The sequence below is a fragment of the Malaclemys terrapin genome, chromosome 2 (assembly GCF_027887155.1).
Source record: "Malaclemys terrapin pileata isolate rMalTer1 chromosome 2, rMalTer1.hap1, whole genome shotgun sequence".
NCBI classification, from domain to species: domain Eukaryota; kingdom Metazoa; phylum Chordata; order Testudines; family Emydidae; genus Malaclemys; species Malaclemys terrapin.
In genome coordinates, this window is record NC_071506.1 from 247,472,425 (window position 1) to 247,490,029 (window position 17,605).

The 17,605-nt window shown below is 43.7% G+C and overlaps 1 protein-coding gene across 1 annotated transcript in view; it reads left to right on the forward strand.

Moving 5' to 3' along the window:
• The window catches only part of LOC128832914 (macrophage mannose receptor 1-like), a 90,780-nt gene extending 83,692 nt beyond the window's left edge, over positions 1–7,088 (forward strand). The window contains exons 28-30 of the mRNA XM_054020619.1: positions 1,273–1,440; positions 4,982–5,023; positions 5,667–7,088. Coding sequence (XP_053876594.1) covers positions 1,273–1,440; positions 4,982–5,023; positions 5,667–5,917 — 461 coding nt within the window. The 3' untranslated portion in view covers positions 5,918–7,088. The remainder of the gene's footprint in view (positions 1–1,272; positions 1,441–4,981; positions 5,024–5,666) is intronic.
• The last annotated feature ends 10,517 nt before the right edge of the window (positions 7,089–17,605 follow it).

Genomic DNA, 17,605 nt, shown 5'->3' on the forward strand with positions numbered 1-17,605 from the left:
TAAGAGGTATAAATGCAAAAATAGAAGATCAACATAGAGTTCTTGGCAATGGAAGACCTATAACTAGACCTGTGTAAGAGCCAGATTTTCCATTGTGCGGGAAATTTGGCAATTTTTTCTTTTTTTTTTCTTTTCCTAAACTGAATGAAAACAAAAAAAGTAGAAATTTCCTGTAAAACAAAATCCCCCCTCTCCAATGTTTGAGGTTGATCAATACATTTTGTTCTGGTTTTGACCTTTCTTAACTTTAATATATAAACATTAATTTCATTTTGAAAAGCCAGTATAAGGCGGAAGAGCAGAGTGTAATAAAAAGGAATAATAGGTTGTAAACTGGTCAGTCATGAAAAGAAAAGGCTTAGAGAAGTAATTGCCTGACATCTTAAGTGATTGCTTGCTTCTTAAAGCACTTCATTCTAGAGCATAAAGAAGGAGGCTATTCTTGCTTTAGTCTTAAGAAACACACAGGAGCTGATTCAAGAACTAACTATTGTTGTTCCACTAAATAGTGACTATAATTAAATTTATCATATTCAGAGAAATAAATGTACCAAAATCTAGCACAGTGATGCCAAGCGGGGGATTTCAAAGAAATGAGGAAGCTGGTTATAAAACCTTAAATTCAACAGTAAGGAAATCTGTAGACTCAGCATGGAAGTTGTTTAAACATTATTTAAGGACAATGAAAGAGGCATGTCTGTAACAAAAAGGAAACAGCAAGGCGAACAAACAAAAAGTCCCAGTATGGCTAAATAACAAAGTTTAAGAGGTTTATTCAAGTAAACAGATAATCTGTCAGAAAATGGAAATCCAGCCCTTCTGAAGCCAATAGGAGGAAACATAAACTATGGCAAGTAAAATGAAAAATGGAAATTAGAAAGGTTATGTGGGATTTTAATGAGTAAATAGTCATAAAAATAAATAACTTGTAAATCACAGAAGATAAGGACATTTCAGAGAAGCTAAATGATTTATTTCCATCAGTGATCACCACTGGAAGAATAACCAAACAAAATAATAAAACAGAGGATGTTGTGAGGGATACCTTCCCTGAGCCTGCTTTTCTCAGGTAATCTATGAAAGTCGTGACAGGTTGAGGCTTTGAGACCTTCACACCTCTCTAATACACATACCTCTTTTTGGGGGGGCATTTTTCAAAAACTATAGAAATGTGAAATTCTCTGAAGTGCCCTTGAATTTTTTATTCTTGTTGTCAAAAAGTGAATGACCATTAAGCTGTTTAATATTCAGTGTATTTCTAATTAACACTAGGACAGTGGTTGTGGCTAGACAGCACTGCAGTGGATTTTGTCAATTGGAATGTCGGAGAACCCTCAAGTCAACAAAATGAGCACTGTGTTGAAATGTATGCAAGCTCTGGGTACTGGAATAATATTTATTGCTCTTCCTACAAAGGATATGTTTGTAAAAAACCAAAAAGTAAGTGATGAGTTTAATGTATTGTGTTTATGGATTTGTTTCATTTGTAATGTTTATAGTATGCATACTCTTAATAGATATGTGCTGCGTAGAGATCCTTTGTGTGTTTATACACAATACAGAATACACACATACATAGTATGAAAGAAAGGGTCACGCTGTCAAAAAGTAGGTGCATTCAAAAAATGGATGGCCAACTTCTGTTTCCAAAAATGCATGCATGCAAATAAGGAAATTTGTACTTACACTTGCAAAATTGCCCATATAGTTACAATAATTATGTGTGCAATTGCATGGGAGCTGTTAGGATTGCATTTTTTGCACACAGAATTTTATCCATTCCTGAAAATTTTGTCCTCAAGAAAAAATACTTATATCTTAACCTAAAGCTAATATTTGTGTGGTTTTTTTTCTCTCTCTCTCATACATACACGCATGCATGCACTCGGCACTCTTTCTTATATGAAATGAATATTCATTAACTTCACTTCTTTGTATTGCAAGAATATTCTTTCCTGAAACATGTTAGGGGAAGATGAGTAAACCAGAAAAGGAAAAATTGATCAGGGAAAAGCAAATAGCATTGGTCTAAGTGTACAAAATTTAGGAAGTCCTTGAAATAATGGAATGTGCAAACTCAGGAACAAATCAGAAGCAAACCTGTCCTGTGGACTCATGTTCATATACTCCAGTATCCAGTGTTACTGGTAGTGCTAGGGTTACCATTCGTCCGGATTCCCCCGGACATGTCCGGCTTTTTCGGGTTAAAAATAGCGTCCGGGGGGAATTTGTCAATGTCCGGACTTCCCCTCCTTCCCCCTCCCATGCAGAGCGTGCGCGCGCTTACAAAGCAGCCGGTGCTCCGACAGCCAGAGCCAGAGCCCTGCTTGCACTTCCCCCTCCTCCCTCCTGAAACTTGACACCCCCCCTCCTCTCCCTCCCTCCACTCACAGATCGCTGGCTCCGACACTGCTGCCCTCCCCCGCTGTCGAGCACGCTGCTCTGCAGCACAGTAAGGGGGCCGGGGGCCAGAGAAGCGGCAGGGAGGTTCGGGGGGGGGGGTAGTCAAGAGACAGGGAGCAGGGGGGAGGGTTGAATGGGTCAGGGAGTTCGGGGGGGGGCTGTCTGGGGGTTGGGGGTGTAAGGTTTTGGGTAGTCAGGGTACAGGTGGGGGGTCTCAGGAGGGGGCAGTTAGGGGACAAGGAGCGGGGGGGTGTTTGGGAGTTCTGGGGGGGGCTGTCTGGGGGTTGGGGGTGTAAGGTTTTGGGCAGTCAGGGTACAGGTAGGGAGTAGGGTCCTGGGGGGCAGTTAGGGAGAGGGGTCTTAGGAAGGGGCAGTTAGGGGACAAGGAACAGGGAGGCTTAGGTAGGGGGTGGGGTTCTGGAGGGCAGTTAGGATCAGGGGTCCCAGGAGGGGGCAGTCAGGGGACAGGGAGCGGGGGAGGGTTGGGAGTTCGGGGGGGGCTTTCTGGGGGCGGGGTGGATAAGGTTTTGGGCAGTCAGGGTACAGGTAGGGGGTAGGATCCTGGGGGGCAGTTAGGGGATAAGGAACAGGGAGGCTTAGGTAGGGGGTGGGGTTCTGGAGGGCAGTTAGGAGCAGGGGTCCCAGGAGGGGGCAGTCAGGGGACAGGGAGCAGAGGGGTTTAGATGGGTCAGGAGTTCTGGGGGGGGCTGTCAGGGGGTGGGGGTGTGGATAAGGGTTGGGGCAGTCAGGGGACAGGTAGGGGGGTAGGGTACTAGGGGGCCAGTTAGGATGTGGGGAAGGTCTCAGGAGGAGGCAGTCAGGGGACAAGAGGCAGGGAGGCTTAGGGAGGGGGTGGAGTCCTGGGGGGCAGTCAGGGGACAAGGAGTGGGAGGGAGGGTTGGGGGTTCTGAGGGGGCAGGAAGTGGGAGGGAGTGGAAGGGGCAGGGGCGGGGCTAGGACAGGACGGGGGCGGGGCTAGGACAGGGGCGGGGCTCCTCCCGTCCTCTTTTTTGATTGTTGAAATATGGTAACCCTAGGTAGTGCTTAGAAAGATTTGTGCTTTACCATTTCCACCTCTTGGGTGTCAATATTTATTTTCTTTATCCTACTTTGTGAAGATGGTACCCATTGCTCTAATTAAGGATGGCTGCACAAATTAAAGTAACAGGAGCATTACCTGGAAAATTTGCCCATTATTTAAACGGAACCTTTTTTTGAAAAGTCAGACTCTTGAATTAACTTATTTTGTATCATTTCGATACATCTCCACAGCGCCTGGTTTTGTCATGAATCAGAAATACCATGAACAATTGCTGTACTTCTGAGTAGGTCAACCAGGAAGCAATGGACATTTCATAAGAGTGCCTATTTTTGCAACATTTCCAGTTCAATTCAATTTCAATTTTTCAACCAGACAAGTTCAACTGAATCATTTGAGGTTTGCTGTGACCAGTCCTACCTCCCAAAAGTGCAAAAGGAGCTAAGTATGTGGAGGGAGCATTTCTCCCACACTGCATTGTAATGGCAAGTTTCTTGTAAACATGCTCTGTTCTAACTGTTGCAAAATGCATTCAGTTTTTGAAATGTGCCTAGTTCCTCTATATGAAATGAGGGAAATCCCATTACCCTTTTTTATATAGCTGCTCCTGAGTACACAATCATCTGACTTTCTCCTGACTGCTGATGAAAGATGTTTTTTATATTATATAAACAGCCTTGCAAAATTGTCACAAAAATGTAACAGACCATCCACAAAATCTATTCACCTGTACTTCAACATGATGATTAACAATAGAAAAACAAATGAGATTTTATTTACCTATCAAAAATAAATAATAGCCCCAGGTGAGTGAATAAGTGGAATTTTGCAAGGCTGTGATAATTCCTCATTTTACAGTTCAGAGAATTAATGTCAGCATGTTAAATTTAAACCTGCTTTTTCTTAGAGGCTGTAAAACATAGATCTATAACTGCAGTCTTCCTTTAACTGAATATTTTCCATTGCCCATGTTTACATAATTTCTACCCAAATTACTGAGAGCTCTGGAAATATTTCCATTCTGTGTATGCAGTTGAACTTCATTTGATAAATAAGCAAAAAATATTGGGGTGTTACAACTAATACAAAGATGTCACATAGGACCCAATCCTGCAAACATTTACTGCCAGGCCTAGTCCTTACTGTGACTTCTTTAGAATAGTAATTGCTGTGCCCGGTTATAATCATACGCAGGATTAGGCTCGTAGGCCACATTCCTACAAGCTGCTCTGTGAAGTGAACTGCTGGGTATGCAGCACTCCATGGACTTCACTGTAGCTCTGCACTGGTGCAGGGGTCTGTCACTATGGAGCTCACAGCAGAATCATTTCAGGTTCATTGCATATTTTGTAACTATATTAGATTCATTTATCATATGTTGCTACTGGTAAAAATATTGTATTTATTCAATACCAGAAAGTCCCTGGCCCTGTTCAGTCATTTTTACAGTATATACTAGTATGTGTTAATGTACAATTTTCAGTGTATAAATGAAGACTTTTAAAGTTGCTGAGTAACTGTTTTTCTTCTGTTTTAAAGCTGTTGAAGTGCAATCAACTGAGAAGCCCCCAGACAAGAAAGGTAGCATTACTTTCTTTCAAATAAATAAAGAAAAAGCCCAAATAAAAGCATTAGTATATATTATACCAGATTGTCATATTTTATATTATAATATCACATCATATATTTTTAGATGCTTAATGGCCATCAAATGCATTTCCTCGATAATAAAACATCCATAATACCCCATTTATGTCCAAATGCAGAACTCTTCCCTAAAATTGGATTTAAATGTTGTGTTAAGCTTTATAAATTGTGCTGTTTCATATGCTTTCTGATTTTGCCTTCTGCATTGTCAGCAGGGCCGGCTCCAGGGTTTTGGTCGCCACAAGCAGCCAAAAAAACCCCAAAAAACCTGCGATCACAATATACAGCAGCAATTCGGCGGAAGGTCCTTCACTCCGAGTGGGAGTGAGGGACTGTCCGCCGAATTGCCGCCGAATAGCTGGACCTGCCGCCCCTCTCCGGAGTGGCCGCCCCAAGCACCTGCTTGCCAAGCTGGTGCCTGGAGCCGGCCCTGATTGTCAGTCACTAATTATTTGGAGATGATAAAGCATTCATGCATAAAAATAAACTACAGTACTATTTCTAAGTACAGGATTGCATTCTATAATCAGATGCCAAGTGCGTGGTTTCTAGTAATTTGCTTTGCATTCATTTACAGCAGTGAAAAAGGAGGAGAAGATTCCTGAACCTAGTCACAACAAAACTGGGATTGTAATTATTGTGGTGATCCTTATCCTCGCAGGAGTTGGCCTTGCAGGCTATTTCTTCTACAGGAAAAGAAAGAATCACATGGCAACAAATGACAGTTTTGAAAACAACCTGTATTTTAATACTGATGCAGTTCCTGGAACTAGTGACACAAAGGATCTTGTGGACAACATTGAGCAAAATGAACATGCTATTCTCTAGTGCGATAAATTAAAGATGGGCCTTGTTTTAATAAAATTATGCAACTGGGTTACCTGAAGGTTTAAGACAAAGCTATTTTCTCCTGTGCAATCCTGTAGTAGTCACTTTTTCGGCATCTGCATATTTTTTTTTTTTTATATACTAGCAGCAGCAATTACTTCATTTCCTAATCATTCTATAGTTGTATACAATTCCAGAACTACTTTAACAGGAGCATTTCTTATGAAAAATATAGTGCTGACTAATTATGAAATGGAGCAAATGGATACACTTAAAAGAACAAAAATGAAACACAAGCCAATGTGAATAAGCCTTCAAAGCACTTATTTCTTCACGATACCTGCATCACCCCCATGAGTGTTGGGCTTCACATCAGTGCAGTCTCTCCAAACTGCTCAGCAAGCATTTGTCTCATTCTGTTAATCATGCACGTATTCCTGGAAACCTCACTACAAGGGTTTGGCATTGGGTAGCTGATGACACTGTATTTGAATACATCCCATTTAAAAAAATGCTCTATGTGGCATAATTTCAGTTCCTGTAATCTCAGACAGCATACAGAGCCAAATATGCAGTTCCCCTCCATCTCACACCCACTCAGGGGCTACCCATAATCGGGGTGCAGGCCTCTGGAGCCCAAGCAATGTGGCTGGCAGACACTACCAGCACCTCTTACTGGCCACAGAAGGAGTCTGTCTGGATAGCATGATGATGAGACCGTGGCAACACCTTCCTGCATACCAGTATAGGTGTTGGTTGGAGGATACAGGCTATGCATATTCTAAAGATGCAGTAGCAATGGACAACTCTCAGGACGCTCCTCATGAAACACTGCCACTTAGATACTCTTTCTCCATAATACAGTTTAGCCTTGTAAGAGAGATCTCAGCCCTACAATGCGATAACTTTGCTAATGTACCTGTCTTCCCTATTGCTCTAGCAGATCAGCTGTTTCTTTCTATAATGTTTAAAGAGTGAAATATTTCAGGAACTTTAGCTTCCCAAATGATCATTTTATAATCTGATTTTTGTATATCTTGTAAACTGTAAATCATGTGTGCAGTAATTTTTTTCCTCACACAGATATGAATGTGTGAAAGGAAAATGTAAATGTTTCCTTCGTTTATGCATTCAACTTTAGTTCTGTGAAATAAACAGTAACAGACTGTGACTTTTTAATAGTTTTGCATTTTTAGAGTACGTAACTCACTATTCACATTGAAACCAGTAGGAAAAATAAAGAGTTATTCATTAACTAATACTGACCTGGAGCAATACCAGCTTGTGTTGTGATCAAGTAATATTAGCGGGCAAGGCAACAGTAAATAAGGGGCAACATCCAGTTGAATGAATGTTGAAATGAAATTGAATATGCCAACAATTTTTGTTTAGCTTGCGTGCATATTTCATTGTGGCTTACCGGATGGCTCCCTGAAACCTTAGATGTTGTGTCCAGTCCTCAAATTATCATATTGCTATCAATCTTATTTCTTATTTCCCTTTCCATAGTACTTCTCTCTTTCAGAACAAGAGAGCTCTTAGAAGTTGCAGAAAGGCCCTTCTCCAAGCAGTGTGAGGAGTACTACAGGGAAGGAGACCTAAAGAGAGAAACCTGCATGCTAAGAAGTTATTTTGGAATGAGAGTTTTACTAGAGGAACATAGGCCTCTCCTGCTAGATCCTGATTCAAAGCCACCTGATGTCAATGAGGGTCTTTTTCACTGACTTCAATGAACTTTGGATCAGAGTCATGGAGAGCAAGTCTACCATGGAAAAGGTGGCACCAGCCAGAAGAGATTTGAAAAGGGATAATTGGAGCAGGAAAAGAAACAAGGCCATATTTATTTTTATTGTAGTAACATCCAGAGGCCCCAGTCAAAATCTGGGCCTCATTGTGCTAGCTGCTGTACGACGACAAAGGTAGACAAGGTCTCTGTCTGATTTGAACCAAGCCACAAAAATGAAAGTGACAATAAGAGGGAAGGAAGGAGAGAAGAAAAGGAGGGAACTAGCTTCTGAGTGCTCTGAACGTCATCCCCACATAGAGTGAATTAGAATACACATGGAGCTGACAAAAGGAGGGATAAGTTTAGCGAGTTTTGTATCCAGAAGCAGTGGTTACATTCTCCTAACCACCAGTGAAATTCACCCAATGCAGGGGGCCTGCAGAAGGTCTATGAGCATTTGTGTCCCATCTGAGCCCTCAAGATAGTGCTTTTATCTGAAGTGCAGATGAAAAAGGCATGTCTGGCTATAGTTACTACCTGAGTATTCAGTATCAGGTTTGGATCTAACAATACTGAATGTATCATGCCACTATATAAATCAATGGTATGATGTTCATCTAGAATATTGTATTCTGTTCTGGTCACCTTATCACTAAAAAGATATAGCAAAAATAGAGGAGGTTCAGTGAAAAAATAATGTAAATCTCTCTCCATTTGAAGACAGATTGAAAACTCTGGATTGTTCTCCTTAGAGAGAGGATGAATGAGAGAGGTCATGGTAAAGATGCACAAGATAACAAACTTTGAATAGAAGGTATATCAGGATCTTCTGTTTGCACTACCACAATACCAGGACAAGGGGGCATTCAATGAAACAACAAATTTAAACAGAATACTTTTTCACACAACACCAGTGGAAATCATTGTCACAAGATACGATCAAGGCTGAGCTTAGCAGGATTCCAAAAGGATTGGACTTTTATAAAGATAAGAATATCCATATTCCATCATTATAATAGTATGTAAAAAGACGAGCTTTGGGAAGGCTATAAATCAATCTGCGGCCGTCAGGGTAATCCATTGGCGGGCTGCCAGACAGTTTGTTTACATTTGCATGGCTGCTCGCAGCTCCCAGTGGTCATCGTTCCTGGCCATTGGGAGCTGCGAGAAGTGGCAGCCAGCATATCTCTGCAGCCCACGCCGCTTCCCGCAGCTCCCATTGGCCGGGAACTGTGAACCGCAGCCACTGGGAGCTGTGGGCGGCTGTGCAAATGTAAACAAGCTGGCAGCCTGCCAGCAGATTACCCTGATGGGGCGCCCATCACAGCTATAAACACTCATGCTTCAGTGCATAGAACAACCTCTAACTAATGGGTTAGGTTGAAACTTCATCTGTGGGCAGATTACTATATAATTGCCTACTGCAGGATTTCTTTCATCTTCTTACAAATCATTTGGTACCGGCCACTGTCAGAGACAGGCTATGGAGTAGATAAACTAATGACTTGATCTGGAAGTGCAATTCCTATACACCACCACTAAGAGGCACATCTTGGTCATAAAGCGGTGATTACACTTCCTCAAGCAGGGGATGGTGATATAATACTAATCAACACTTCCAATTTCTTCCCCTGAACTAAATATTGTTTCCCTTTTACCTGGACTGAACTTCTTGTTAAATGACTTGGTCTTGTCCAACATAAATGCAGAGCTGGGAAGAGCGCCCAGTAGATTTGGCTCCTAGTCCTGTGCTGTTACCACTAAGCTACACTTTTCCCCAGGAAATGATTACTGTATAAAATGTTTCTATGACCTAGAGCTGCGGAAACTACTCATAATGACTAATTTGAAGTTAGCCCCCTTTTGTATTTGTGAATTGTTCACAAACACTATTTTTTTTTTTTATAAATTTGTTATTTGAGAATTAAATATTTAACAACACATTTTGGCCAAGGGTTGCTCATGAACTGTTCATTGAGTTTATTCAATCAATATTCACAAGTTACCATTTGCTATTAAATGGTCACCTTAGATTAATGTTGTTACTTTTTGTTCCCTGATTGGATGACTAAAATGTATATAAATTGCAGCCTGAACATTCTCATGACTCTTTGTGCGACTACATATTCACATGGTGGTTCGAGACTTCCACAAACATTCTTGGCCACAACAAATCACTTCTCCATGCAAATGAAGCTCACCTAGAGGCTGACCCTGCTATCTGATCACAAGATAGCTGACCCTGCTGCTTTTGCTGCAAGGGATTATATGAGCCAGCCAGCAAGAAAGGGGGAGTAGGCAAATAAGGCCAGAACAAAGACTTGCTGCAGTGAGGGGAGAGCAGCTTGCTTGGCAAGCTAGAAAGACAACCTTTAGCTGCACTGAAGGGCTACAGCCAAAAGATTGATTTGGGATGTAAGCACACAGCCAGCAAAGGGAGATCAAGTGCAGACAGTGCACGGTAAAGAAGAAAATAAAAAGTTTCCCTATGGAAGAGGAGACCACGGGGAGGGTGTGAAGTTCAACAGGAGAGAAATGAAATGGCAACTTTTGTGGGCAATATTAGTGAATTTGATGAAAACCAAAAATCATGGGTGATACCGCAAATATTTTGAGCAATGTGTAGCTTGCAATTCTGTTCTAGACAGATGAGTTTCTACCTTGCTAACAGTGATGGGTCCAAAGGCACGTGGACTGCTCCATGAACGTATGGATTCCAACTGTGCCCGGAGCTCCCATATATGCAGCAGATACTGCAGCAATGCAGGGACATTTTTCTCCTACCCCATTGATGACAGCAGAACAATATCAGTGCCCTCAGAGACATCAGGAAGTGGAGAATCAGTAGCACAGTTCATTGCTGCTCTAAGGAAGTTGGAAGAATATTGTCAGTTCAAACAAACATTAAGCAATATTCTGTGTGACTAATGATTCTGAATTACACAATGACCAGATCTGAAAAAAGTTACTGCTGTATCAATTCTTTCTTTCAAGAAGACTGTTGAGGTAGCTATTGCCATGGAAACTGCAGAGAATAAATGGACACAAATCTGACATCAAGAATTATAACATTCAAAAACCAGTAGGAGAACACTTCAATATCCCTGGACACTCAATAACAGACTTAAAAGTGGCAATTCTTCAACAAAAATCTTCAAAAAGAGACTCCAATGAGAAACTGCAGAACTTGGAATTAATTTGCAAACTGGACACTATCAAATTAGGCCTGAATAAAGACTGGGAGTGGATGCATTACTACAAAAACTAATTCCCCCCTGCTGATACTCGTACCTTCTTGTTAACTGTTTGAAATGGGTCACCTTGATTATTGGTCTCATTAGCACTACAAAAGTGATTTCCACCCCTTCTTGTCAACTGTTGAGAATAGCCCACTTCTACTTTAATTAAATTGGCTTGTTAGCACTGACCGCCCCCCCCCACACACACACTTGGTAAGGCAACTCCCATCTTTTCATATGCTGTGTATTTATACCTCTCTACTGTATTTTCCACTCCATGCATCTGATGAAGTGGGTTTTAGCCCACGAAAGCTTATGCCCAAATAAATTTGTTAGTCTCTGAGGCACCACAAGAACTCCTCGTTGTTTTTGCTAATACAGACTAACACGGCTACCACTCTGAAACCGTCACCATGCAAGGCACTGAATTTAGCCGTATAAAGTGGAAAACCATCAACTTCATGAAAAAGCTCGTGCAGATACAGCCAGACATCATCTTCCTTTCCAAATGCAAACAGATGGATATCATACCAAAAGGACTGAAGGTAAAAAAATCCATTACAATCAACATACCACACACACTATGGTGAGAGATTGTGCCACACATTCTCAAAGAAACTGCAGAACCATCTGATCAACATCCTATACAGCAAACGGGAAGATCAAGAATGAGCTCTCAAAACTGGAAACTCTCATAAAAAAACCAACCTTCTACACACACTTCCTCATGGCTGGACTTTTACAAAAACTAGACAAGCCATTTACAGCACACACTTTGCTTCTCTACAGAGGAAAAAAGACACTAAACGATCTAAACTCCTACATGCCACAAGGAGCCTGACAGTGGTTCCCTTAACTCACCCAATAATATTTTTAATCTATCCAGCTATACTCTTAACCTGGCAGAAGAGTCTGCCCTATCTCGGGGCCTCTCCTTCTGCCCCACCACCCCCACAAACATGATACAGTTCTGTGGTGACCTAGAATCCTACTTTCAATGTCTCCGACTCAAGAAATATTTCCAACATACCACTGAACAGCACACTGAACAGCACACTAACCCACAGAAACCTCCCTACCAACACTACAAAAAGAAGGATTCTGCGTGGACTCCTCCTGAAGGTCGAAACAACAGACTGGACTTCTATGTAGAGTGCTTCCACTGACGTGCACGGGCTGAAATTGTGGAAAAGCAGCATCACTTGCCCCATAACCTCAGCCGTGCAGAGCACAACGCCATCCACAGCCTCAGAAACAACTCTGAAATCATAATAAAAAAGGCTGTCAAAGGAGGTGCTGTAGTCATCATGAATTGGTCGGTTGCTAGGCAACTCTGACACCACATTCTACAGGCCATTACCCTCTGATCCCACTGAGGGTTACCAAAAGAAACTACACCATCTGCTCAAGAAACTCCCTGAAGAAGCACAGGAACAAATCTACACAGACACATCCCTATAGTCCTGACCAGGGGTATTCTATCTGCTACCCAAGATCCATAAACCTGGGAATCCTGGATGCCCCATCATCTCAAACATTGGCACCTTAACAGCAGGATTGTCTGGCTATGTGGACTCTCTCCTCAGGCCCTACGCTACCAGCACTCCCAGCTATCTTCGAGACACCACTGACTTCCTGAGGAAACTACAATCCTTTGGTGATCTTCCAGGAAACACCATTCTGGCCACTATGGGTGTAGAAGCAGTCTACACGAACATTCCACACAAAGATGGACTACAAGCCGTCAGGAATAGTATCCCCGATAATGTCATGGCAAATCTGGTGGCTGAACTTTGTGACTTTCTCCTCACCCACAACTATTTCAGATTTGGTGACAATTTATTCCTTCAAGTCAGCGGGACTGCTCTGGGTACCCGCATGGCCCCACAGTATGCCAACATCTATGAGTACCCGCATTTTTATGGCTGACTTAGAACAACACTTCCTCAGCTCTTGTCCCCTAACATCCCTACTCTACTTGTGTTACATTGATGACATTTTCATCATCTGGACCCATGGAAAGGAAGACCTTGACGAATTCCACCAGGATTTCAACAATTTCCACCCCACCAGTCCGCACAAGAGATCCACTTCCTAGACACTAAAGTGCAAATAAGCGATGGTCACATTAATACCACCTTATACCGGAAACCTACTGACCGCTATATTTACCTACATGCCTCCAGCTTTCATCCAGACCACATCACACGATCCATTGTCTACAGCCAAGCTCTAAGCTACAACCGCATTTGCTCCAATCCCTCAGACAGAGACAAACACCTACAGCAGTGGTCCCCAACCTTTTTTGTCTGGCAGGCACCAGACGACGAGCCACAGAGGACCGTGGCGACGGATGAGCATCTGCCAAAATGCCGCTGACAAGTGGCGACGCCTATTGACATTGCCACTTGTCGGCAGCATTTCAGCGGATGCTTGTCCGCCGGCCAGTACATGGGGGCACTTAGATGCCGCCGCGGGCGCGATGGCGCCCGTGGGCACTGCATTGGGGACCCCTGATCTACAGGATCTCTATCAAGCATTCTTAAAACTACAATACCCACCTGGTGGAGTGAAGAAACAGATTGAGAGAGCCCAGAAGTCACCTACTACAGGACAAGCCCAAAAAAGAAAGTAACAGAACGCCACTAGCCGTCACCTACAGCCCCCAACTAAAACCTCTCCAGTGCATCATCAAGGATGGAAGTTGGAAATCTATAATACGGAGGGAGATGAGTTCTAGTGACACTGATCAAGACCTAGAACTGCATATGTTAGAAGCTGAAGTCATACATGGCATCTGGCTCACAGCCTTGATCAAGGGAGTTCCTACAAGAATGGAGATTGATGTTGGAGCAAGTGTCTCACTGATTTCTGCATCTGCCTATCACCAGACTTTGTCAAAAGTTCCCCTGGAAGAAACCTCCACAGTTATGAAGCCTTATACTGGAGGAAAGTTCATCTTGATGGACAATCAGTCATTTTACTCCTGCATGTGATTGAAGGAAAGTATCCAGCATTATTTGGCAGAACTTAGCTTGAGAAGCAGTTGGACTGAGATTAAGGTGATCACAAAAATACTTAGAAACCTTTAAGAAATACTGGACATACACTCCAAAGTTTTTGAAAAAGAACTTGGACAGATGAGCAAAATGTTCAGTCTGACAGCCAGCCAAAAGTAGGCAAGTTGTGCCTTATGCTCTGAAGCCTCAGGTGGAAGCTGATTTGGACAATTAGTGAAAATTGGAGTCTTGTCACTGATTTCACACAGTGCATGGGCTACACCCATCAGACCAGTGATCAAGAAGGATGGCTCTGTCCAAATTTGTGGAGATTTCAAAGTGATGCTGAATCTGGTTTTATGTGCGGACAAGTATCCACTACCTCATATTGAAGATTTGTTTGTTATTCTTAATGGAGAGACAAGGTGGGTGAGGCTTTTGAGCTACATAGAGCTCTTCAGGTCAGCTGTGTAGCTCAAAAGCTTTTCTCTTTCACCAACAGATGGTCCAATAAAAGATATTACCTCATCCACCTTTTCTCTTTAATATCCTGGGACCAATATGGCTACAACAACACTACGAACAACTCTTAGTGGAAGATAGTGTTTCAATAAATTGGATATGCTCAGTGCATACCTACAAATGAAGATTGATCTGGCCTCTCGTAAGTATCTCATAATGAACACACAAAGGCTTATTTTGATACAACATGTTGCCTTTTGGTATCACTCAGAGCACCTGCCCTGTTGCATAAAGCCATGGATGAGATCCTGAATGGAATGAACAATTCAGTGCTATTTGGATGACATCCTTGTTATAGGAAAGTATCAAGAGGATCACCTTCAAAATTTGAGTGCTGTCTTGCAAAGTTTGGAAGACCATGGGCTGAAAGTATGGCAAGACAACTGTGAGTTCTTCTTTGAATGCTTGCTCATATCCATTCCCATGTAGGTGTGTGCACCGCATGCATAGTCGCTGAGGATTTTTACCTCAGTGTATCCATTGAGTCGGTTCCGGTGCCCCCGGGAGTTGCACCCTCATGGCACTGTACATAGGGGCCTACTGCCCCCTCAGTTTCTTTTTTCCACCTGTGACAGTCTCTGGAACTGCTCATTCTTGCTCTGCAAGTACTCTCCCTAGTGGATATCTTTGTATTTCTTCTGTAAATAGTTAGTTGTTACAGTTAGTTGCTAGTACTAAAGTAGGACCCTGCTTAACAAGGTTCTTTCTCACCCCGGCACCAGGGCATGCCTTGGTCTCCAGGGTTAAAGCCGTGCAAGGCTGGTCACAAGCCTATGCCTATTAGTGTTCCCCCCCTCTTGACTTGCCTCAGGTGTTTGGGCAAATCCCACCTGCTTGATTGTTGCAGGATTTGTAAAGGCTTTAAACCCAAGACCCATAAAGAAATGGACCACAGACTTAAGTTCCTCCTGATGCAGGTGGCTCTTTGTCTCTCAGAGTCAGGTCACCCTGACTCACCACCAAGCACCTCTGCTTCTGTGAGAAGCATGCTGGCTTCTGTGAGGGACAGGCACTGAAGCCTAGCCTTTCTGGTGCCAGGGAAAGACTCCTCGTTGGCGCCCCGTGACTCCTGGCACTGCCAAGTTTCGCTGGTACAGAGGAGGTCAGTGCAGGAGAGCACAGCATCACTCCTGCTCATTGGTACTGCACAAGAAACAGCCCAAGTAGGACAGGGAACATTCCCGTACTCTGAAATCCACTGGTCACAAGGACACTGGCAGAGTGAGACCCGTGCAGGGCCACTTGGACTCAGTGGCTGCTGCTATGGCACCATTGACTACAGCCCCAGGGAGGGAGCCAGTACCATTGGACTCTCCTCCGAGGGAGGGCAGGGCTGGCGCACCCATTGAAACCAGAGACATTCCTGGCAGCATGGGACCTGATGTCCCTCTTGGTTCCACCATCGCCGACTAGACATGAGCTGGCACTGGAGGTGAGGCCAGCTATGGCATGAGGGCTCCCAATGCCATTGAAAGGGAAGCCTGCGATTATGCAACAGCACTGGTCTCCTCTGTCCTGGAACCGCTCACCGATACTATCCAGCACCACACCTCTGTGGTCCCCGGGGAATGAATCCTCAGTCTCGGACTCAGAATCGGAGTCCTACACCTCGCGTAGGAGCCAGCACCGTTCAGACCATCAGTACTGGATGGAGGACATGAGTCAGGGGTTCCCACCTGCAGGCTGGCCAGCATAGTGGTAGATGCCTGTGCAATGACCCTTTTGGACTCCCTGGGCTTACCATCAAGTCCAAGGACCCAAGTCGCGCAGGTCCTACTCAGTGGCATTGGAAAATAGAGCCCCGCCACCCCCTCCTATGCTAGTGGAACTAGCATGCTCAGGGTCAGTTCAAGAGGGTCTGTTAGGGAGCAGAAAGTCATCCACCAGAGCCACATACTTGGCAAAATGGAAAAGATTCTCGATCTGGTCAGGGCAGAAACTGGAGGGGGGAGGTCCCACCCACCCACTCACTCACTCCCACTCACTCAAGTGCTAATACTGTATATTCGGAACTAGTTTGCTTCACCTAAAGCAGCAAGGGTTGTCAGTGTCTTTGATTAGAGTATACCTGGTGATTTCCTCTGGGGGTGAGTGGAAGGTCCATCTTCACTAATGAACACTGTAGTCATTTTTTTAAGGGACTGACAGGCTGTACCCACAGGTCAGACAGCTGATTCCACCTTGGGACCTTAACTTGATACTATAGAGACTAACGGGGGCCCCATTCCAGTCTTTGGCAACATGTTCTTTACCTGTCCTGGAAGGTAGCCTTCCTGGTGGCTATCACCTCAGCCAGAAGGGTCTCATAAATCAGGGCCCTTACTTCAGAACCACCATACACAGTTTTCTTCAAGGACAAGGTCCAGATGTGTGGCCTGGTAGGCAAGGCTGAGAGCTTCTTAATGAGGCTTTGATCCCCAAGCCCTTTAGCAACCATTACTATCCACTAGTATCCTTTAGCAACCATTAATCAAGGGGTGGGGCTACTCAGGGAGAACGGGAGTTTAAAAAGCCTGCTCCTAAGCGACCAGAGGAGCTAGCAAACAGGAGCAGCTAATGGGAGTTTTGTGAGCGAGGGGACGAGGCTAGATACAGTTCATTAATATTCTTCTTAAATTTAAGGCAATAAACACCTCCTAATAAAAACCAAACAGCATTAAAGAAAGAGCTGCAGGAGTAAAAAGAGAATGCAGGCAGAAGTCTAGTAAAAGAGTGGGGGCTATCCAGTTTATTGCACTGAATGCAGCATGTATGATTACCTGCCTTATGGGCAGGTGGCGTACGTGTGCATTCGGTGCAAGGAGCTCCTGGCCCTCAGAGACCACATACAGGCTTTGGAGACGAGTGGCTGAACTGGAGGAGCTAAGGGAGACAGAGAGGTATCTAAATGAGACGTTCAGGGACACTGTAGAATGGTCCCACCCCTGGTCTGACAGCCTCTGTGCTGTTGAGGTGGATGAAAGTCTTAGGAAAGGAGAGCATCAAACTGGAGCAGAGGGAAATGAGAACTGCCTGGTGACTTGCCTGCCTGGTGCAAAGGTTGCGGATCTCTCAAAACATCTGGACAGATTTATGTGTAGTCCTGGGGAGGAGCCGGTGGTCATGGTACATGTACATGATGATATAGGGAAGGATAGGAGAGAGGTCCTGGAGACCAAATTTAGGCTGGTATGTAAAAGATTGAAGCCCAGGACATCATAGT